Here is a 25,653-nt window from a genome sequence, read left to right as displayed (position 1 = left end):
TTGGTTGATGAAAAATTAATTTAGTTATTGTGGGTTGAAAACCCTATATGCTCACCAGGCTCCCAAGCCTGACCCACTCAATTTCTTTGTATTACAGGAAGTGGCGCAAGGGCATGAGATGGATAATCATCAAGTTGTTTTTGTTTACAAGTCTGTATATGTATATATCTGTTGAATGACTTGTAATGTTTATCGTTTATGCTTTATGGTCTGTATCGGAACATGACATCCCGAGTTTTGGTTATATAATGAAAATACATTTCTTTATGAAATGCTTTGGTAAATATTATTTTATCATACTTTGTTTTTGGGAACAAATTCCGCATCTCTTTTAAAATTAAAAGGATTTACTCTGAAAATGTTTAAAAAGCATAAATGAAACCGGTCTTTTCTGGCCGAGATTTTGGGGATGTCACAAATTCCTTTGCACTTCTAGCTTTTCTCTTCTAGCCAACCTTCTTTCCAAGCTTCAAACACACACAATGCCACACACACGTATAAGGGCTCTCCAGGGCTCTCGAGAACTGTAAAGAGGTCCAAGGGAGGCTAAGGTCCCTTTAAATAGGAGTGCAAACCCCGGGATTTAGGGTTACATCTGCCAGCTCCTACTCGCCGAGTCCCAATATGGACTCGTCGAGTAGGTCACTTGACACGCGATCCCACCTCGCTGTTACTCGACGAGTAGGTCAACCGACTAGTCGAGTAGAGCTTAACCCAATAAATCTTATTTAAACAATACCTGATAATCGGGGCGTTACAAGATAAATTTGGGAAACAACGACTCCTTTGAAACACAAAAAAACGGGGAAACGCTTCCTTCTTCATCTTCTTCTCAAAATTGATTCTGATTTTGTGCCTAAAATAAGAATTGTTACATCATGAATTATCCCAGTTTGGATTTCGTGACACCCAAGGCATATAGGGTCGAAATATCAAACAAGGAAATTGTTTACACGTTTCCTGTTTGTTATCCAGATTTCCATATCCCTATTTCGAATTCCCAAACAGTAACTTTATACTCATTTTGTAGGGAATTAAAAACCATAAATTTTGATATATTGTTTATATTTTTTTAATAGGTATATAATTTTATAAATATTAAAAAAAATAAAAGAAAAATAAATAAATAAATGGACCAATCATGTGAGGAGTGAGAATGCGGGATCCCTACCCCCACCCTTTTCCCGCGCTGGCCTTCCCGCACCCACGATGCGGTGTTCCCCCTGTGCGGGAAACGCCCCGCACCTCTTCCCGCTCACCACTCCGTCCGGCTTTAGAATATTTCAAAGAGCCTATCCTAATTTGAGGGTTAGAAAAATTATGTGCCATCATCCCAATAATTTTACTAAGATATCTCCGGTGTAAACGAGTTTATCCGACCAATTATATTATTTTTAAAATTAAATAACGTTAAATTTATCCGACCAATTATATTATTTTTAAAATTAAAAAAAATATTCTGGATATATTTTCTTTATGAATTTTTTATTTTACAAAAACAACCTTATATTTATTATGTTTTTGTAAACTTACATAATGTACTTTTATTACAAATGTTTAATAAATTATATTATCAAATATTTATGAACAAAAAAACCATAAATGGGTTTATTAAATATAACAACACAAATAACATTATTATGTGATAAAACAAATAACATTATTATATAAACATGATAATCATATAAAATAAACAATATATATATATATATATATATATATATATATATATATATATATATATATATATATATATATATATATATATATATGCTGTTTACCCGTGGCAAGCGATGGGTGTGACAATGGTGGTTGAATGTTGAAAGATGAATTAAACCCTAGATATGGAAACGTCAGCGATATATATCCAAGATTTGTGAACAAAAATTACGAGATTTGGGGAAATACGGAGATAAGGAATGAACCGGGTCAAAATAGCCTAAGAATAGGGGATAAGATATTTGACATTTTCAACTGTTGACCATATGTACTCTATTCTTTTTGTAATGCATAAATTGATTGTACAAATGCATTGTATGTTTGTACGACTTAAAATTCAGCATTTGACCAAAAATGTTTTATAAGGTAATTAAGATATATATATATATATATATATATATATATATATATATATATATATATATATATATATATATATATATATATATATATATATATATATATATTCTGAAAATTATAACATTACATTTTGACTTATTTTGTTAAAAATAAAAAATAGTTTCAAAAGTTTGTAAAAAGGCCAATGGAATTGTAGTCGTGTGGATAACCAATACTAAGCAAGTAATTCGAGTTTTTTGCACAAGCGTGGAGTGGGATTGCGAAAAAGAGCAATACAAAGGTATTTAAATTGACCCCAAAAAAAAAAAAAAAAAAAAAAAAAAAAAAAAAAAAAAAAAGCGGAAGATTTTTTATGTAAATATTTCAAGCAACAAGAAAATTATTGATAATATGATTAATATCCTCAAAAAGGACTAACTTCTTAGCGTTCATCACCAAAAGTCAAACTATATCAAGGTTTTGTGACTACTGATCTGTAATTTGTCATCGAAGAGCTTTCAAGAGGCGTCTGCTTATCATCAAGAGGAAAGAAGAAAGGATAGAGTTCATATCTAACATAACAACTACTATATATAACTCTACACCCCTTCTTGTTTTCACAATACGTCGGAAAGTTCCCGACAGCAATCGCTAAACACTGCCTACACGAAAGCTCCGGCAAGTCTCTGGTGCACTGAACCAATGCATAAAGTGTCAAAAATGGCGACAACTTCGTCTCTCCTTTCCCCAGCCCTTTACTCCCCGACACAGCTGCTACTGTATTGATCTGATACATGAGCGACCCAAGTCCTTTGTTAAAGGTTTTCGGGTCGGTTACGTTTTCAACATTATAGTAGAAAACCCCGAAACCCGTATCAAGTTCCCCGATGAAGTTTTGAGTGTTGTACCTTAAGAAACAGTATTCGTACCATATTCTAGCGTCGACTTTGTTTGGACAAAAGCTTCGGATTTCTTTTGCTGCTTCTTGGATGCAGGAAGAGCAGTCTTGGGTGCTGACGTCACCTCGGCATTGAGCTAGACCGAAGACTTGGGCTTCACCATGGCCGAATGAGGTTGCACTGTAGCCGAATTGGGAGGTGGCTTGGACTAGTTTAGGGAGAATGGAGTCGATGTTTTTGGTGATTTGAGGTGTGGTGGAATTTGAGTTGTCGTTACAGAGCTGTGCAGAAGGGTCTGCTGATTCTACTGAGAGAACGAAGAGGATGAAGATGAGGAGATAGTGGTTGAAAAACGCCATTTTTAGAGGGATTTGAGAACATGAATCGTTTTGGTTCTTCATGGTTCATATATATACTTCTCGAATCATTAATTCGTTTGTTTGGTTCTTGGATATAAATATTAAATATGTAAATTATCTAAAGAGACTATGACTTTTAGTATAGTATATTATATATACATTAATACATATACACACAACATCGGAAAAAACAAACAGAAAAAAAAAATGATGAAATGGTGATCAAAATAATTCAAATGATTATTGGGTTTTGACTATTACTTTTTTACGTAAAATATGAAAGATAATGTGGGGTTATGGATTTACAAAGTTTGAAATCTATATGTTTAGAATAAGGTTATAGATTAAAGTTTTAAATGTAAAATTTGCAGTTAATTTCTTTCATTTTTGTATTCAACTTATCCTAAAAAGATTTAAAATATTGTAGAAAAGGTTTATGAATCTTTTTTTTTTGTTGCAACTAAAATACAAACCAAAATAAGACAATTCTCATACAATTATAATTTACATGCATTTGACATAATGGGTCTATTTTGCATGTCAAAAAGTCTCGTGATATAATACCAAAGTTTATCAAAAAATTTATATAGTTGTGACATCAACACCACATAAAATGACACGTAGATCTACAATTTGAAGTTTGAACCACATTGAAAAAATCGTATGGCTCCCAATTTGAAGTTTGAACCACATACTACAAAATCATTAAAAAAATCTCTATTTTCTTACCTAACTCAGCCACTCCCAATGGTGAACATTCAGCGTAGACTATAGAGAATTAGAAATTGGCTACAGGGACTAATGTGGAATTTGATAAACAGTTGAAAAGATGGTTGTACATGATGCATGGCAGATTGTTCTTCTATTGAAGTGGATTCTTCGATAAGCCATTATGTAGCCGATATTTTTGAAGCATTTTGTCATTGACTTAGTCGGTCAACCATTATTTGGACCCATGACTTTTTTGTAAATAAAAAACAGAATAAGAATTAGTTTCAAAAGTTTTTAAATATTTTTGGTGCATTTTGTTATTGACTTGGTCAGTCGACAGTTATAAGTTCTCAAACCGATTTTAATGCTTACGTTGTTTATAGTATTGGTTTCAAGAAAAAAATAAATTAACAATGTCGTATTTATAATATATTTTATGATACATATTATTTATATATCATAGGTCATTAAAATTATGAATAGTTGGCTTTTTATTTGATTTTTGGGTTACCCTGATCATGTTATAGATCGGGTTGAGAGGAGAGATGGTGGAAAACAGTACATAGAAGTTTGTATACAAAATTGATTAACTAACTTTATAGACATTGTGGTCATTTCAACTTTAAGTAACATAGATGAAACAAAATATTGAAAATATAAGGATTACATATGTATGAAAAGAACAATAATTTAACTAAGATGAATATATAAAATTACATATCATAAGTTAATCAATCATGTAGTACATATATGTCTTATAATCGAATTTACATGTACAAAAGATGGTCTATCTCAAAAGAGACATGGGCAGCACACTTTTTTTATGTTAAATAATGATATGCATATTTACAAGATTATGATAACATGCATCGACGATAACTTTTCAGTGTTAGAATGTACTGAAATTTGCATGGTCAGATATTTTTTCTATTTTCCGGTATTATTTGATTTTTTGTAGATTGCGATAAACTTTGCTTAAGATATATCTTCTTAATCAATAGGTCATTCTTTGTATTCTTGATTTTTATGACTTTTTGGGTTTGTCGATCTTGCATCGAATAACATGTAGCGTAAAAACTAACATAAGATGGAGCGTTCTTAGCATATGATATCGCTAATAAAGGCTGAGTTGTTTAGCCAATTGAAATATAATATTGTTTGTCAATTTTTTTTTTTTTTTTTTTTAACTTTATTGTGTTTCGTAAAGCATGATATTTATGTATTTTGAAATATATGAATGAAAAAAGAAAACTTGTGTTTAATAAATGACTAAATGAGGCTTCTAGAAGACGGCATTGGCGAATAGCAAGTCAAAGGGAATACACATTAGATAGCCAACCACATGAAGGCTTCAGCATAGAAGTATCTAATTCGAACGAGATTGTCAAAGTGGATATTTAACGGATGTCTATGATTGGATTTAGACCAAAAAGAACGAGTTATCGAATCGGACAGAAATTGCCTAAATGTTGGTATACAAGGTCAGGTCCGGCTAAGATGGACCGATGGTGGATAACATGGCCAACACTGTAGGATCCATCTTTTAAGGGCCCAAAATTTGTATGAGATATGTATTAGAATTAGTTTAATTCACTAGATTTTTAAAGGAAATTCATCCAAGGAGGGAAGATGGATTTCACTAAACACTACTCAACGTCTAAAATCATGATCTTGATGGTTATAATTTGAAGATTTTAGTTTAAAATAGTTGAACCTTGAATTGATCTCAAAGTTTCCATTTATTTGTTTCGATCAGAATTTTTGTTTTAGTCAGATATGTTTTTAGGATGATTATTGGTTTTAGTAATGATTTTTTACATCTCAACTTTGATTAACATGTCATTTAGGAATTCGATATAATTTTTGTTTGTTCTACGCCAACAAAAATCCTCCTTTCATTTAGATGATTAGGTCATGTAATCTACACATATGAGAATCATCTATGTTCCTATGTAATTCGTATAATGGACAATGGTTTTACTAATTGAGTATTGATTATTCTAGTAATTGGTTTTAGGTTTATTATTTGCTCAACCACGTTTAGAGGTTTCTTTATTTTAAGCCATGACTATCAATCACAATTAAAGAAAAAAAATTAAAAATTGTGCCCACAATATTATGTACTTTGGTTTTTTTATTTGTTTTTTTGTGGTTAAGTTATTAAATGATTTGTCATAAGTATTCAACTTGTTGTATTTTAACAACAAATGACAATTAATGACAACTAGTTGTGTGACCCGTATGTTATACGGGTTGGATAAAACAAAAAAAATTAAATATGAAGGTTTAAACAAAAATTTATTTAAATTTGAAATTTGAAATTTAAAATTTAAAAGGAAACATATTTAATAGTATATGAGTTGTAATATTATAATTTAATGGTTAGTTTTAAATAAGACAATTATTAATTAAGGTGTAAATATGATGTGTTAATTAAAAAAAGATAAACAATGAGAAAATGACATATGGAAAAAACATTTATTCAAAAATACCAAAAAATGACATGTGTCAAAGTCAATGAGAGAGTGACATGTGACAAAACTATTTTCATTTATTAGGGAGGACTAGGTTATAACCCGTGGAAACCACGGTTCGTAAAATAAAATAACATCCAAATTATAAAAACTAGTAATCATTATTAATAGATTTGCAATCATTAAGTTTTTTACAAAATTTAATAGGTTAACCGTAACTATATCATCGTTATTTTAAATTAATATGATTATGCTGTTGATGGAGGAGATATAAAAAAGAAGTCTTCTCACCGGCGCCTAACAATAAAAAATGTTTATTAGCAAACATGAAATAAACTGAAAATCAAATTCATAAAACCCTTCGATCACAATTCATGTAATCGTGTAACAATTAATATGTTAAAGTTATCATAGTTTAATTTTTTATTCTGCTAAATCTCCCCAAATACGATTTAACAATTTCCTTCCATAAATGTAAATTGAGATTATATCTTCCAAAAAGAACCAAACGAATTGTAACACTTTAGCTTAGGAAGAATAAGTGACGCACTTACAATAATAGAAGCTAATAAACTCACATCGTTTAGATGCCTTTATAGTTACATTAACGAAGGCTAAGAGAATTCCCATCAAATAAGGTTAGAGGTGGAACTGTAAAAGTTCCATTAAATAAATAATTGTGCCCTTTTGGTTTGGATTGCGGAAGAAAAGATTGTCCACCTTAAAATCAACAACCAAAGATAATTAATAGCCCTCAAACAAAAGTATAACAAAAACAACCCACACAACCAAGTGAAAAGGCTATAATATAGTGAGGGCAACATTTCTATAAAATTTACAAAATAATAACTCATTTACAATTTGATTAGATAAATCAAACAAAAGTATAGAAATTAGATTTAACAACCTTTAAATTATATGTGAAGCTAGACTAATACTATTATTTAATTTAAATTATTAATAATTTATTGATTATATATATATATATATATATATATATATATATATATATATATATTTGAATTTGTATTATTATTTATAACATTTCTAAAATAAACAGGTTCCCTTTTCTGGTTAATAGAAGGGTAAATGGCTATTTAGTTTAATACAGATGATTGATTCAGTTTTTTTAATCATTTATCTTTTTAGTACCTTATTTGTACATGACATAATAAGAAAAGAAACATGCCCTTGGTTATAGTGCTTAAAAATGTTAACCGATTAGATTAGACAAATAAGTTTTAGTTGGTAGTTAGGTAGCACCTATATTTAATAAACAAAACCATATCAGGTGGTGGAAAACCAAAAAAAATGCAAAGTGCATTGCCTTTTCATGCCCAAAATAATATCAGGCGACTGGAAACCCAAAAAAAATAAAGTACATTGCCCTATTATGCAAAAACCAAAATGAATGGAAACATAGAAAAATCATTTAAACCTGAGTATTTTTTTCAACATCATACTCTTTTTAGCATCTTGTATTCCCTCAATACCACTGTTTGAAAGGTTAGTGAGTTTAGACAATTTTTTAGCATCAAAATCTTTATAGCATTAATTTTTCAACATGTATGCAATGTTTTTTTTCAAGTGATGGATATAATTCTATACTTTTAAAGCGACAACAAAAGACTTTTTACAGCATCCTACATTGTCTTGTTGCCACTGTTGAAAATTATGATGATTTTGTCTTTTTTTTTCTTTGACAATTTTGCCTTGTTGTTTCTCATGAGGGCATTTAAGTAATTCAACAGATGAAAAATTAATTCCATGATATAGAAAGAACTCCACATTTTGCTCATGTCCTTTTTTTTCATATGCTAATGAGTCGAAACAACAAAAAATCCATTTAGTTATAGCAATGTTCTTTTTATTCAAATCACTAAAAAGCTAAAAAGAAAAGAGTTTTGTTTTGTACAAGGGTGTAATAGAAAATAATGAAATTATGATGTTTTACCTTGTTTGTTGCCATGTCACAGATGGAAGTCTTGAATCTAGTTATGTTTTTCATAACCATTAAAAAATAAGGCATAATTTAACAATATTAACGACAAAGGAAACATGTTTAACTCCAAAAAAACATTACCATAAGCAAAATCTGCATAACTTTCAAACAAAAAAGAACTTACAGATGTGAGGAGAAGTTTTATTAGAACGACTGATCCACCTGTCATCCTCGTGGGAAAAATACATTAAATATTTCAAGCATAGCTACATATATCCATTACAAATTCAAAAAAGAATCTATGTAAATATTTCAAAAGTGTGATTATCTCTATGAAACTTGCAGAAACAATGTTGAGCAAACGTAAAGTAGAATTGCACTGCAAATTCATGTAGACATTTTATCAAACAGTTGTTGTGCACATTAAAATCTATTAAACCAAGTTAACCGATTACATGAGTGGTGGTGGTTATAGATAGTATTGAGAATATTATGCCAAACGATGGAAAACATGGTGAGTGGTGGGGGTTATAGATAGTATTGACATTGACGAAAGATAACCAAATCAGCCGTAGTTAAACTCAAAATCAAAACCCACATATTTCCAATACCGTCGAGTGGAGAGAAAGAAACCTGGGAGAATTAGGATTAAATAAATTACATCAAACAAACTCTACAAATTAAAAGTGTTCATATATTCACATCGTGGTTATCAAATTACAAAAAGAAATGTTGAATTAGTTCCTGATTTCTAGGGTATTCAACTAAAGTAGGCACAACTCAAATTTAAAAATTCATTGATATCACTAATTAAATGGCTGATTTTTCGGGTTCAGCATGGAAAGTGGTATAATTTTTATGTGATTTTGAAATTTAAAATTGATTTGGATATGGATTGACGAATTGAAGGAATGTGTACATGTATATAGGCGGGAAAGTTTTTAGTGTATTGCCTCTTGTATTGCCACGTGGCAGATTTGTAGTCTAAGAGTTTGACAAGTGGATTCTAGGAGAGGTTTTTAACTTTTTATTAGGATTAGAGATTAGTAATAGAATGTTTTTGATTTGATGTGGATTTTTCGAAAGTTAGGTGATTCGCAAAGTGAACTTCTCTTGTTTTGATTTTTTACTCTTTTTTTATTTGAGTATTAGATTTCAACTGTTCAACTCGTGGTTCGGTAAAAGAAATTTAGAAAAGATTTTTGAAAAAATTCTACTATTATGGGTAAAATTTAAAATGTAGTTGTACAAAAATAATTGTTATAATCATAACTATTCATGTAATGATTTTTTTTAAAATTACTAACAATAGGGCCAATGCATATATTTACGAGCTAAGGGAAAATGACTCTTGAGGGTAATTAACTTTTGCGTTTGTACTCATTTAGTCCCTTTTCTTTTTTTTGTATTCAATATACCATCGGACTTGTTGTTGGTGTTTACCATAGCCCTTTTGACCGACTTTTGACCTGTGATAGCCGGTCAAAGGGTTATGGTGAACACAAACAACAAGTTCGATGGTATATTGAGTACAAAAAAAGGAAAGTGACCAAATGAGAACAAACGCAACAGTTGGTTACCCTCCTGATTCATTTTCCCTTTACTCATTTACAACAAATCCCACATCATCTCCTACTGATATTAATGACTTTATGAAATTCATTCTTGCTTCTCTTCAAAACATAACCTATGAAAGGACATTATTCATACATGTATAACTTTGTAATGCACGTGAATATTTATTAGGAGAATCTTGACTAAGCAGATGCATTTCATGACTACATTTATATTTGCAATCAAATGATTTATCGTATCATGGATTCTAGACAAGTCTACAAACGAGTGGAATCACAAGTGCTGTGATTTTTGAGTTTACTTAGCTTTAAGATCGAACTCATGGGATAAGATACAACATCAATATGTACAATATCATGTTGCTTTTGTAGACACATCACCATAATATTGTACATATTGATGTTGTATCTTATCCCATGAGTTCGATCTTAAAGCTAAGTAAACTTAAAAATCATAGCACTTGTGATTCCACTCGTTTGTAGACTTATCTAGAATCCATGATACGATAAATCATTTTATTGGAAATGTAAATGTAGTCATGAAATGCGCCTGCTTAGTCAAGATTTCCCTAATAAATATTCAAGTGCATTACAAAGTTGTACATGTATGAATAATGTCCTTTCGTAGGTTATGTTTTGAAGAGAAGCAAGAATGAATCTCCTAAAGTCATTAATATCAGTAGGAGATGATGTGGGATTTGTTGTAAATGAGTAAAGGAAAAATGAATCAGGAGGGTAACCAACTGTTGCGTTTGTTCTTATTTGGTCCCTTTCCTTTTTTTGTACTCAATATACCATCGAACTTGTTGTTTGTGTTCACCATAACCCTTTGACCGGCTATCACAGGTCAAAAGCCGGTCAAAAGAGCTATGGTAAACACCAACAACAAGTTCGATGGTATATTGAATACAAAAAAAAGGGACTAAATGAATACAAACGCAAAAGTTAATTACCCTCAAGAGTCATTTTCCCTACGAGCTAATAATGGACGATTGACTACCGTACCTAATATGTAAATTGGTTTGTCCTTGTTTTAGTTTGAATAAAATCAAATTAAATTGGCTTATAAAATAATTGTATAAAAACAGAAACTTTCTGATCATAGAAAACACTTTTATAGTTGTTAAAACTATAAAACTATTAATATCCTCGTATCATTGATTTAAGAGAATGGACTCTTGGTTGTGAATAAGTCAATTTCATTATTTTTTATTACGAGTTTGTTAATCGGTAAAATCGAAATAAATAGCTAAAAGAGAACATTTCAAAAGTTGTCCAAAATATATTTGAGATAGATTCCTCTTAAATTTTCCTTATTGAAGAAACGAAATCCTTTGTTGTAATGACATACAAATTATTTATACAAAATCTTTATATCAACCGAGCCGGTTTTAATCAAGAATCCAAGCTCATAATTTCACCATTCCTGCTTTAATATATCGAATTACTGATCATCTAGATTTAAAGCTTTTGCATAATCAAATTTCAATAGCTAACAACTAATATTATAGTGAAAAGAAGAGGAGGCGAGATTGATTGTGACAACCCAGAAAATACATCTTTAGCAACAATCGACGGTCAACGTCAAAACACGATAATACAATCATGTAAACACCTAAAATTTTAACCATCACTCTTATTAACGTCAACACATAGGCTCAAAAAATAAATGCGTAGAAAGTCACGTCACTATGCGAGCAAGTTAACACATTTAAATTACACACGCTACCGCAATTCCAAAGATATAGATTTCGTAGGAATTCGAGACAGTATGGGAAAGATACAATATTTATAATAAATAAAGGTATGTCGTATTTAAAAAGTTACAACGATGAAAACTATAAGGAGATTGGTCGACTTTTGGGAAAAGTCGTCAACTAAGCAATCATAGTACTACTTAAAGTAGAAATTATGAGGCAACAAACACCTAAAACGGACATCATATAGGAGAGATATAATTTTTAACAATAATAAAAACACGTCAAAAAACGCAAGTCAAAAATAGACAAAAATGACCAAAATGAAAGTTGTAGAGAACGAAGAGATCTACACGAATATATAAAAGTCGTAGAAAACAGAGTTCGTACGTCAGAGTTATAGAATTTCAAAGTTGAATATTTTTGTCACTTGCGCTCGCACACAGTACGCCACACGCATTGACACACGATTTCGTCGAGTTACTAGATGACGTGGCATGCTGAGATGAGGACACGTGGTAGCAATCTATGGTTTACGCGCATTTGCACGACGCAGGCTCTAAAACTTGCTATAAATAGCAAGCTTCAACAGACCATTTTCCTCACCCCTCTCACTCACTCTCTCTATATCAATTCTCATGCCACTATCACAGATGTCTCTCGAAGTATTTGCTTGTGGTTTTTTCTACCCTATATCAATGGTTTCATAATTCACAAGTGAGTTTCACAGCCCCATATTCCAAATCTTTTTTTTTGGGGGGTGGGGCGGGGGGGGGGGGGGGAGAATACATGTCTAAAATGCAACTTTACTTAATTATTACTTGTAGTTAGATAATTATGCTCATAACATTAGGATAATATTATGTTCGGTAGATACTCTGCCCAACCTCATTGGCTAATATCATGTCGAGTTGTTATAATGAACCACTATGATAAGATACGATCAGACATACTCGTCACGTTGGCCAATTTCTAGAAAACACTAAAACTCGTTATTATAGCCACTTTTGGATAAGCTTAGTACCTAGTGTTACTCTGCCCTAATTCTCGGCTACGTGAAACACTATATATATATATATATATATATATATATATATATATATATATATATATGTATATATATATATATATATATATATATATATATATATATATATATATCAGATAAATAATATATATAATAAGTAAACCGTATAAAATACAACGTGAACCACTAGGGGAGGCCCCCACGACAAGAGTTAGTCATAATTTATTAACACACTGATAGATTTTTACCTAACACATGACCTATAATCATTAATTCTTAAGTGAGTGAGAGAGGTATGTATAGATCTATACGAAATTGACACTCTCACATGTGGTTGCTAGCTACAACCTGACGGTAAGTCGAAGTAGGCATAACTTTCTAAACACAACGACGTCCGATGAAGCATTATGGTATTTCTTTCGGGATCAACAGTCATAGCTTGATTATAGGAACTCATCGTAACTTTTTCACTCTAAAACTAGCTATCATAAACTACTAAGAATTAATTAAGTAGCAATAATACACACAACCTCAAGGAAGCGAGTTTAGGACAAACTAAAAACTAAACTATCATAAACTACTAATACTATACGTAGTGATAGTACACATAAACTCAAGGAAGCGAGTTTAAACCAAACAACATTTAACTATCTTAAACTACTACTAGGAACCAACCTAAGAAAGTAGTGTTAGTACACTCAAACTCGAGGAAACGATTTCAATCTACGAGCATTAAACTAAATATCACAAATCTTAAGGTACACCTTGAGTAGCAATGCCTACAATACAATAAGAAGAAATAATAGGAGAATATTATCAAAACACTAACCTTGAGTTAAGGTAATAATAAAATATACCTCTTCTATCCAAATCAAGATACAAATTTAGTCATTAAACTATCTGAATTCCTACAACCAAAACACTAGAGAAATATGCTAACACACTAACATAGGTGGAGATTGCAACGTGTGCTACATTAAGAACATCAACAAAGTATTTTTACCAAACCTGTGAGCTCACCAACATTATGTTGACCTCTCAAAATGACATGTATTCCTAGGTCAACCAACAGTGGTAAAAGACTAACCACAGAGTACATACAACTCTCAAAGAAGATGGAGTTTCATGGCGAAACTCAATACAAAGACCTCTTCCATAAGCCAACAAAATTATGGAAGTCGCATTGCTTTGTGTTTCCACCACTAGGTCAGGGGTGTGACATGATGGAGTTGGGAGGTGACAATACCTTCATATCGGCAACTGATGACAAACAGGGTAGGTATTCGTTTTAGGGTTTGATCGTTCTCTTAGGAGGATTAAACCTAGGGATTTGGGTAATTAAAATTTAAATCATCAAACACCTAAAGATAACTATGAAAGCTACCATGCATTTCAAAAACAATGACATTTGTATTATTTTGGGTTTTGCAACTTATTAGGGTTCGAGTCTAGGGGTTCAATTCCGATGAAGGATTAATCTATCGAGTGAAACACCAAAACCTGAAAACACAAAAAGATCTACAAATCTCAAACACAAAATCAAGATAAACAAGAAAGACCTAGAAAGAATAAAACATTAAAACCCAAAATCTTTGAAGATGATGAAAGTGATGACAAAGAAGAAAATATCTTCTGATGGGTGAGGTGTGGTTGACGGCTTAGAGTTGGAAAGAAAAAGATACGGTAATTACCAAAATTATTTGTAAGGGTAAAGCATTAAGGGCATTTTCGAAAATCCACACTGAAATAATGGAGTAGGAGGAGAAGCCACGTGGCAACTTTTTCACTGTTTTAACAGGATAGGAGATGTGTCGACACTTATACATGGAAGATGTAGTTTTGTTCTTTAACAAAGACTGTCACACCCTCGGCCGCCGACGGAAACGCCGAGGTGTGAGACGTAAATTAGTAATCATGGTTATTAAACATACACTGAACAGTACAAATATAATCTTCTATTATTACCGAAATAGAAATTACATTGACAATGACTATTGCTACACACATCTAACAATCTGGCATTTACAAAGATATAATATAAATAACTGAGAGTCTTCTCAGCAAACACTTCCGACTTGCTTAATAACCTGAGAATACATGCATTAAATTACACCAATAAAATTGGTGGTGAGTTCTATAGGTTTTAACACAAAGTACTTTTATAAACAAAAATGTTTCATAAAATTTAGCTGGTTGACCAACTTTTATAAATATTAACGTAACATCCAGAAATCAGGTATATCTCCTTGGTCCTTCTTCTTTCCTTAAGTTGTCAGTTTTAGCCGTTGTGTAATTTGTGTGATGATCGAGTACGTTGGGTGTAATATAGAGAACGTCGCGCTTACTCGTGAGCGTATTCATGACGCGGAGGTTGCTTAGTACGCGGGGCGTACCAAGGTGTATGTGGGGCGTACCAGGCCCAAAATGAAACCCTAATTCTAAGTGAGCCCCCTATTTAAAGAACTTTATGGCCTCATTGTTGGCCATCATTTACAGAGACTTGTCCATCCAAAACCCTAATCCTCGTTCTTGAAGCTAGAGAGTGCCCTTGAGAGCTTGTTGGTGTGTTCTTGAGCCTTAAGAGTGGAAAGAAACCTTTGGAGAAGAAGGAGTAAGAGCCCAAGCACTTGGATCTGAGCTTAGCAGTGTGAGAAGCTTCATTTGGAGGTATAAAGCTTCAAACTTTCTTCCTTTTCTGTTGTGTGTTCTTATTTGGGATGTTTTAGGGTTTTTGTCCCAAAAGTTGATGGTTGGGTGAGTTGATGAGCTCTAAGAACCTAGATCTGTCCCTTGCTAGTGTATTTCGTGTTATAAAGTCATAAAAATCCAATCTTGGTCATTAAGAACTAACCATGCATGGGATATGGGCTTGAGAAAGAAAATGGATGAAGGTTTTGAGTGTTTAAGGTCAAACCAGCCATGTAAAGGCGTAAAGTCTTCGACTTTATGGATTAGGAGGCTGTAGGGGGTCCAGATCTGCATTTTTAGCCAAGGTCTTAACTGATTAAGACCATAAGTGAGAAAATAGTGAAACTGGGATGTACGCTGAGCGTAAATCCCAGTACGCGGGGCGTAGGGTTCAATCTGCTCGATATCAGCGTAGTGGACGAGTACGCCTAGCGTAGGAATATGGTACGCACAGCGTACTCGCAGACGTTGACTTTTGTTGACTTATAGGGTTCGGTCAACAAATGGACTTTTGGATTTAAGAAGGGGTAAAATGGTCTTTTACCCTTCCGTGAGAGCCTAGGGGGTGGTCTAGCTTAATGAGTGATGTTATTCAATAAGAATTTTTGTTTATGTGTATTAGACGGAGGCTAGACCGGATATTAGAGTCCGAGATTATTCCGAGATAGTTCGAGGTGAGTCTTCTCACTATATCTTACCTAGAGTGGTAATTATGTGTGACCAAAATGTCGTATGTGTTTATATGTGATATGTGATATGTTATGTTATGAGTTGCCTGGTTCGTACCGGAAGGTCGACAGGGCTTGGACCGGAAGGTCAACAAAGTTGGGCTGAAAGGTCAACAGAGTAGGATCGGAAGGTCAATAGACCAGGACCGGAAGGTCATCAGGGTATGTGACAACCCGATATTTCAACTCTTTGTAATGACCTAAAAAGGTCATAGTATTGTAACCACTTTTGAGTAATAAAATTTACTTTCATAATAAAATGTACAAATAGTTCTATTTAAATTCCTTCTATGTTTAAATGTCTTTAAACCATGATCGTACGTAAAAAGAACGCCCAAATCTGACTTCATATATCGAAGTTATGATTTTTCCAAGTTCAGCTTAGCATCAGACAGCTAAAAAAACTCGAATCGGAGATCGAGCGACTTTTGGCCGGAATGACCTAAACGAGAATCGAAGGTCTCGACAATGGTATTTCAGCGGCAAAAAGTCTGGCAAAAACCGACATCAGATAAAGAAGTTATGAATATTCAAAGAAATTCCTTAAACACGATGAGTTATAAAATAAATAATAATAAAATAATTTCGGAATTTGCCAACGGAGTCTAAACGAAAGTTGTAGAGCGTAGTCTCACCTACGCATGGATATAAAGACCATCGAAAACGGAGTTCGTATGAAGAAGATATGAATTTTTGAAGTTTATTAAATAAATTATATATTTATTTAAATCAAAATTCAAGCCTTATCCGAAGAGGAGTTAGCGTCCTCATCCGAGGTACGCGCTGCGTACCCGAGAGACTTGGCCTCTGATCGTCCACGTCGCCCTATCCGAGGCTTCCGACCCGTCCGACCCGCCCGTCCGACCGACCCGTCCGACCCGCTGTCCCATCCGACCCGCCGTCCCATCCGACTCGCCGCCCCATCCGATCCGTCCCATCCGAAGCCGAGGCAGTCGAGGCTTCGATCATGCATGACGTACGCATACGCGCTGCGTACGAGCGTACGCCCCGCGTACGAGGCTTCTCAGACCCTCCTATAAATAGAATGCGAGGGCTTCCGAGAAAAATGCTCATTTCTCTCCTTTCTCTCACAATCTTGCCTCGTTTTCCGTGCCCGTTCAAACCTGAAGCTCTGGTCTTTTTGCTCAAGTCCCGAGGGTCGATTTTACTCCCGAGATTCCCGAGAATCCCGAGAAAAATCTGTTTCCCGAGACGAAACTCTGCCCGGTTTTCCATCTTGCTATCTCCAAACTTTCAAGTGAGTTCATACCCCTTAATTTACCTTTTAAATATTTTATAAATTCTTTTATATGCTTTCAAGGGGGGGATTACAAGTAAAACACACGAGTATTATCGTGTGTTACATAAAGAACTCTTTTATATGCTTTCATATATTCAAATCACATGCGATTTACAAACTTTTAAGGAACTTTCATATATATAACATATGTTAAAATAGCATTATATCTTTTGAAATATAAATTTGTTGTAATGCATGTATAAACTAAACTTTTCGTAGATTATACTTGTCTATCTTAGACTCTACACCAAAAATCTATGCTTTCATAAACAAATGATTCCTTTTCTAGGTATTTCTAAACAAACGAGACATACTTTTAGAAAACTATAATAGGTATAGTTTTACGAACAAATTTCTAACTCTTATGTACTAGAACATGAATTTCAAGAAGTCACTTTTGTGTACAAGAACGAACGTAACATTTTAACAAGTAGATCTGTTTTTATACCACGGTTTTGTGAGACGCTAACTTCACGTACGTTCGAGTACACATTTCAAGTCCTGTATTATATACCAGAATCCCTTGGAGGGGGAGCATGGTGTTTGTGTATAGATCTATACGGGCTTGACAACCCGCGCCCTGACTGTTAGCTGCAGTCCACCGTTTGGGGTGACAAACGTCATAACATTCCAACGCCTGAAGAACGTGGTGTATAGGCATTCCGAGTCAATAGTATGGTTATAAAACTCACATGGGGTATTAAAAATGCATTGATTTACAAGGTTTTCAAAACACATTGGTTATTTTACACTTACATACATTTTGGAAACAAACATTGGTCTTGAGTGAAGGCTACTTTTATACTAGTAGAAAATATAGGATTTTCTAAACACAAACAAACAAAGACAAAACATTTCATTTCATACAAACATTGTCACTTAAATACTTATGAAACTCACCAGCTTAAATGCTGGTCTACTCTTTCAAAATTACTTGTATGTCCCAGGGAATCAGTAATTTCAGGTATCATCATGCTTTTGATGAAGGGATGCTGCGGCGCCAGTTTAATCTCGTATTTTGGCATCATATTGTAATTGGTTTTGAACATGTAGCTTTTGACAAATGTAAACTTTCAATTATATATATGATGGTTGTATTGCTTTCTTTACTATGTATCCATTTGTTACGCTACCACATGAAGTCATCCGCCCCCGAACGTTTCCGCCGTTCAGGTTTGGGGGTGTGACAGGGTAGGGTCGGAAGGTCTACCAGAGTTGTGGAGCCGGAAGGTCCACTGAGACACATTGGCCGGAAGGCATCATAGAGCTATATGCATGTGGTATTTTGGGGAACTCACTAAGCATTCGTGCTTACCGTGTTATGTGTTATGCTATGATTGTGGGGAACTCACTAAACATTCAAATCCAATGTACAAAAGTTGGAAAAAATACTTATAAGTAATTCAAACTTATATAAAAAAATTATACGGTTCCCATGACCAAATTTTTTTTATAAAAGGGTTTTGAGTGCCAATTTATATCAAATAAAGTCATATCGCATCTTGTGAAAACATAAAATGGCCCACTTTACTATAGACACATTATACAAATGTTTGTATAGTTTATATGTAAAACTCATAAGTTTTCAAATTTATAAACATTGTAAAATTCGTGTCATGGTATTAATTAAGTATTATCTTACTTAATTTGGAAACCGACACTTAACCAGTGGGGCGAACTCCTCCCACATACATATTATATTTTCGTATAAAAACAAAGGGTTTATATAAATAACTTATTAATTGTAAGTTAATAAACATTAACCAATCTGAAACGACCCAAAAATACGACCCAAAAATTTCATTTTTATTTTAACAAAATCCATGAAACTAAGTATCACATAATAAATCCATACGATGCGTGTTTCAAAACCATAATAAAATTCTGTGAGGAAAACTGTATCACAACTGTATCAAAACATATCAAGAAACTGAATCATCTCCCAGGACAAAACTGAAGCTGTGGTGTATGCGATGCCATCATCCCGAGCTCTTCCTTTTGCTTGCGGAAGTACCTGAAACCAAATCTGAAACTATAAGAACGAAGCTTAGTGAGCTCCCCCAAACTACCACATACCATACAATACATATAAAGCACATACTGGGCCTTGCCCACTGACTGGGACCCCGTCCCCTGCATCGGACCGAAGTCCGGACCAACTATCTGGGATCCCGTCCCCTGCATCGGACCAAAGTCCGGACTAATTGACTAGGACCCCGTCCCCTACATCGGACCGAAGTCCGAAACTGACAGGGACCCCGTCCCCTACATCGGACAGAAGTCCGAAACTGTCTGGGACCTCGTCCCCTGTTTCGGACCGAAGTCCGAAGCTGACCGGTACCCCGTCCCCTGCATCGGACCGAAGTCCGGACTAACTGAACACAGCATAGCATAACATATCAACTAGCATAAACACATAAATCCTGTCTGAGCCACGGAGGCGTCAAACATACTAACTACTGCATTGGACCGAAGTCCAGAAACTACTACTAACTGAACGGGCCGACATTGTGGCCTTAGACCCGTTCCTACTGGAAGGAAACTCACCTCGTGAACTGGTTGCTGTGTGTATGGCTCTGGAAGCTGTCTGCTGCTGCTCCGGTATCTCCCTGGCTACAAATCCATAACACACTCAATCAAATGCTAATCACTGCACTGGGGTAAAATGACTCTTTTACCCTTGGTCAAAGTCAACTCTCCTGGTCAAAGTCAACCTACAGTTGACCTGACTCGCGGAGTTGGGCCGCCAACTCGCCGAGTCCCCATTATCACTTCTCAACCCTACTCGCTGCTACTCGTCGAGTATGGCATCAACTCGACGAGTTCCCTTTCCAATCTAAAACTCAGGCAATCTGCATCCGACTCACCGAGTCGTATGAACAAATCGACGAGTTGTTCTTCGATCTAAGAAGATTGTCTTGGACTCGCCGAGTTGTATGAACAACTCGCCGAGTCCCTCCATTACTGAGTCTGGCCTCCAACTCGCTGAGTCCACTCTACTACTCACTGGTCTCCACTCGGCATCACTCAAAAAGGGAAAATCGGGGACTCGCGACTCGACTCGCCGAGTCGCTTGCATGCAGTCACTCTAAACTCAATTCTGCTTGAATCCAGTGTATAAAACTTATAGATCTGGGCTCCCTTAACTCGATTAGCACGTAAAGATTCTATCTTTACATGCCCATATGCATCCATGAAGATAAAATGACTCAAAAAGCATAATAAAGGCTAGATCTAGGGTTCTCATGCAAAGTATCTTCAAAAAGGCAATAGATCCGGGTTCTACAACTCCTAAATGAACAGATCTAAGGATATCTCGACCTATTAAGGCATTCATACAACTATAGGGTTTGGAAAATACATCAAACTAGCCCTAGAAGTGTTCTAATGGAGGTTTAAAGCATAAAACAGAAGGAATCCGAGGAATACCTCAATGAACTCTGATTTTGCCCTTGGATTTTTGCTCTACACCTCTTCTCCTTGTTCCTTTCTTCTTCTTCCTCTTCAAGCCTTCAAAATCCACACAAAAACACTTAAATCACTCAAAGGATGGACTAGGGTTTCTCACAGCTCTCTGAGGGTGAAGGAGGCGATTTTGGGGCACAAAGCATTGCTTAAATAGTGAGCAACCCGGAGATTTAGGGTTTCTTCCAGGCAGGCAGACTCGCCGAGTCCCGAATATGGACTCGCCGAGTCGCCGACTAACACGTGCACAAAATCCCGTCCCTACTCGACGATTCGTGCTATAGACTCGCCGAGTCCCTCTTGAAAACTTCTAATTAAATGCCATGGAAGCAACTTACCAGAGACAGGTCGTTACAATTCTCCCCGACTTGTCTCAGACTTCGTCCTCGAAGTCTGCTATGGCTGAATCTGCAAATAACTCTGGGTAGTGCTCTCTCATCTCCTCCTCAGCCTCCCACGTCCACTCAGACCCCTTCCGGTGTTGCCACTGCACCTTCACTAACTGAATCTCCTTGTTCCTCAAGGTCTTTGTCTTCCGGTCCAGAATCGTGACCGACCTCTCAATATAATTCAGGCTGCTATCAACCTGAATATCCTCTAGGGGAACAACTGCTGACTCATCCACCAAACACTTCCTCAACTGAGACACATGGAAAGTGTTGTGGATCTGGCTAAGCTCTACAGGAAGATCCAACCAATAAGCAACCCGACCCACCCGGGCCAAAACCCTGAAAGGACCAATAAACCTGGGACCCAACTTGCCCCTCTTCCGGAACCTGATGACACCCTTCCAAGGTGAGACCTTCAGAAGGACCATATCACCCACCCGGAACTCCAAGTCTGAACGCCTCCTGTCGGCGTAACTCTTCTGCCGACTCTGCGCAGTCTGCAGTCTACTACGGACCTGTTGGATCAACTCGGTCGTCTTGAGCACCACCTCTGTGCTCCCAATGACTCGCTGACCGACCTCGCCCCAACAAATCGGGGTCCTACACTTCCTCCCATAAAGCATCTCAAAGGGAGGTCGATCAATGCTCGCATGATAACTGTTGTTATACGGAAATTCTGCTAACGGAAGATACGTATCCCAACTGCCACCGAAATCCAGAACACATGCCCTGAGCATGTCCTCGAGAGTCTGAATCATCCTCTCGCTCTGCCCGTCCGTCTGAGGGTGGAAAGCGGTGCTGAAATGGAGACGAGTACCCATCTCGTCGTGGAACCGCTTCCAGAATCTGGATGTAAAACGGACATCTCGGTCTGACACCACCGATACCGGCACTCCATGACGTGCCACGATCTCACGCACATAGATATCGGCTAACTTTTCTGCTGATATACTCTCCTGGATCGGGATAAAATGAGCACTCTTCGTCAACCAATCCACTACTACCCATATCGAATCTACTCCTCGTGCGGTCCTGGGAAGCTTGGTGATAAAATCCATGGTGATGTCCTCCCATTTCCACACGGGAATGTCTACTGGCTGCATCTTGTCGTGAGGCCTCTGGTGCTCCGCCTTGACCTTCCTGCAGGTCAGGCATCTCTCAACATACCAAGCGACGTCCCGCTTCATGCAGGGCCACCAATAATCGGGTCGAAGATCTCTATACATCTTCGTCGCCCCTGGGTGGATAGAAAATCAAGGCTTATGAGCCTCGTCCATCAACACCTGCCGTACTCCACCCCAGTACGGTACCCACACCCTCCCGTGAAGCGTTAGCAATACCCGACTGTCATAATCAAATGAAGCTACTCGGCCCACTATCCTCTCACACTTTTGCCTCTCCTCCTTGAGGCCCTCAACCTGAGCCTCCTTGATTCGCTCCAACAATGGAGTGAACACTGTCATCCTCAAACACAAATCCCTGATAGGGGCTGCCGACACTTTGCGGCTTAGGGCGTCGGCCACCACGTTGGCCTTCCCTGGGTGGTAAAGGATCTCACAATCATAATCCTTCAGCACATCCAACCATCTCCTCTGCCTCATGTTCAGACTCGGCTGATCCATAAGGTACCTCAAACTCTTGTGATCCGTGTAGATAGTACAACGGACCCCATAAAGATAATGTCTCCAAATCTTGAGGGCAAACACAACCGCCCCCAGCTCTAAATCATGGGTAGGATAATTAGCCTCGTGAGGCTTCAACTGTCTCGAGGTGTAAGCTATCACATGGCCTCACTGCATCAACACTGCTCCCATACCTATGATCGAGGCATCACAGTAGACTATGAAGTCCTCTACCCCCTCTGGCAAGGTAAGGATCGGAGCCTCGCACAATCTCTGCCTGAGGATCTCAAACGCTGCCTACTGCTTAGGCCCCCAACGAAATACCACCGACTTCTTGGTCAGTCGGGTGAGCGGCACTGCTATCTTGGAGAAATCCTGAATGAATCTCCGGTAATACCCTGCCAACCCTAGGAAGCTCCGAATCTCGGATGGAGACTTCGGGACCTCCCACTGCATCATGGCCTCTATCTTGGCCGGATCTACTAAAATACCCTTCTGGTTGATGAGGTGACCAAGGAACTGCACCTCGCGCAACCAGAACTCACACTTGGGGAACTTTGCGAAAAGTCTCTCCCTCCTCAAAACTTCCAGCACCTCCCTCAGGTGCTCCTCGTGCTGCTCCTGCGTCTTGGAATACACCAAGATATCATCTATGAATAGTATCACTGACCGATCCAGCATCGGCCTGCACACGCGATTCATGAGATCCATGAATGCGGCTGGAGCATTGGTGAGACCAAATGGCATCACCACAAACTCATAATGACCATACCTGGTCCTGAAAGCAGTCTTCTGCACATCCTCATCCCTAACCCGCATCTGATGATACCCGGAGCGTAGATCGATCTTGGAGAACCAAGACGCTCCCTGAAGCTGGTCAAACAAATCATCTATCCTCGGAAGTGGGTAACGGTTCTTCACTGTTACCTTATTCAACTCCCGGTAATCTATACACATACGATGCGACCCATCCTTCTTCCTCACAAACAGGATCGGCGCTCCCCAAGGCGAACTGCTCGGTCGAATGAAACCCTTGTCTAGCAGCTCCTGCAGCTGCGTAGACAACTCCTTAATCTCAGGGGGAGCTAGGCGATACGTTGCCTTGGCTATCGGAGCCGCACCAGGAATCAGGTCGATCCTAAACTCAACCTGCCTCTCAGGAGGTATTCTCGGTAAATCCTCGGGAAATACATCCGGGTAGTCTCGCACTACCGGAACATCATCTACGACCACTTTACCCTTCTCTTGGGCATCTACAACATAAGCTATATATCCGGCGCATCCCTGCTGGAAATAACGTCTCACTCTCGCGGCGGAACAAAAGGTCGGTCCGTGCTGTGGCCTCTCGCCCTGAATCACTAACTCTCCCCCACTGGGAGTGCGAACCCTCACTAACTGTTGCTCACAATCAATCACCGCCCCATTGGGGCTCAGCCAATCCATGCCTACTATAACCTTATTCCCTCGCAGGGGAATAGGAACCGGGTCCATCGGAAACTGCCCGTCAAACAACTGAAGCGAACACCCTCTATATACTCTGGCGACCCTCACGGTCCTGTCATCTGCTATCTCAACCTCTAGTGGACAATCCAGCTCCCCTGGAGCTCTACTAAATCTCTTGCTAAGCGCAAGTGATACGAATGATTGGGTAGCCCCCGAATCGAATAATATCATAGTAGAAATGTCGTTCACAGAGAACGACCCTATACAAAACATATAATCATAAGCAACAATCAATCAGTAAAAATAGAGATGAAGGGAATATACATACCGGTCACCACATCAGGAGTCGCTCGTGCCTCCTCTGCTGTCATCTGAAACGCCCTACTCTTCGCTACTGGCGCCTCGGATCGGCCTTGCCGACCATCTGTAATCCTCAAAATAGCAAGGGCAGGTGCAGCCACCTTCCCTGCTGCAGCTAAACTCGGACACTGGGACTTTTTTTGTCCCCTCTGATTGCACTGAAAGCAAATTAGATCTGATGTTGCAATGGCAGTAGCAGGGGTCGTACAATCCCTGCTCAAATGCCCAGTCCGACCGCACTTGAAGCAGCCGGAACTCCCTGCCTTGCACACCCCATCGTGCATCCTCCTACACTTGCCACATCGACCGTGGCTCGGCTGAATCCTGGATCTGTGATCTGAAACCTTGGGCTTTTTGCCCGAACCTCCTGAACCCGAAACCGCCTCCGGTTTCCTCTTCTTCTCCATCTCGAGATCAATCTCCCTCTCCCGAGCCCTAGCAGTCATGTCATCCAGCGTTTTACAGCTGGACCAGCTCACAAACTGGCGGATATCGCTCCGCAACATCTCATGATAACGGGCCTTCTTCATCTCCTCATTGGCCGCATACTGAGGAACAAGAAGAGCCCTCTCCCTGAACTTGGCGGTGATCTCCGCCACGGTCTTTGTAGTCTGGGTGAGGTCCTGAAACTCTCTAGCTAACTGCTGCACCTCAATAACCGGTGCAAACTCCTCCCTGAACCTGGTAGAGAAATCAGCCCAGGTCATGGCATCCAATGCTGCATCATCTCCAATGATATGTCCGACCTCTTCCCACTAATCTCGTGCCCTGTCCTTCAGAAGACAGGACGCCAATCTAACCTTGTCCCCCTCGGGACACCTGCTCGTGCGGAAAGCGTTGGCCACATCCGCCAACCATCTAGTACTCGCTATGGGGTCCTGCGCCCCATGATAGTCTGGAGCTCCACATGCCCTGAA

At 37.4% G+C, this 25,653-nt stretch overlaps 1 protein-coding gene across 1 annotated transcript; it reads right to left on the bottom strand.

Moving 5' to 3' along the window:
* Positions 1-2,407: 2,407 nt before the first annotated feature.
* On the bottom strand, positions 2,408-3,383 carry LOC111895906 (cysteine-rich repeat secretory protein 55). Its single transcript, XM_023891952.3, has one exon. It carries the CDS (start codon positions 3,356-3,358, stop codon positions 2,531-2,533), a length of 828 nt encoding a protein of 275 aa, XP_023747720.1. The 5' UTR covers positions 3,359-3,383; the 3' UTR covers positions 2,408-2,530.
* Between the last annotated feature and the right edge of the window lie 22,270 nt (positions 3,384-25,653).

Source organism: Lactuca sativa, chromosome 9, assembly GCF_002870075.4.
Source record: "Lactuca sativa cultivar Salinas chromosome 9, Lsat_Salinas_v11, whole genome shotgun sequence".
Lineage (NCBI taxonomy): Eukaryota > Viridiplantae > Streptophyta > Magnoliopsida > Asterales > Asteraceae > Lactuca > Lactuca sativa.
Note: the sequence above shows the minus strand (reverse complement) of the source record. Positions and strands in the feature narration are given on the sequence as shown.

Bases quoted from the DNA above. Each gene is read 5' to 3' on its own strand.
- LOC111895906 (XM_023891952.3), bottom strand. From the start codon at position 3,358: ATGAAGAACCAAAACGATTCATGTTCTCAAATCCCTCTAAAAATGGCG.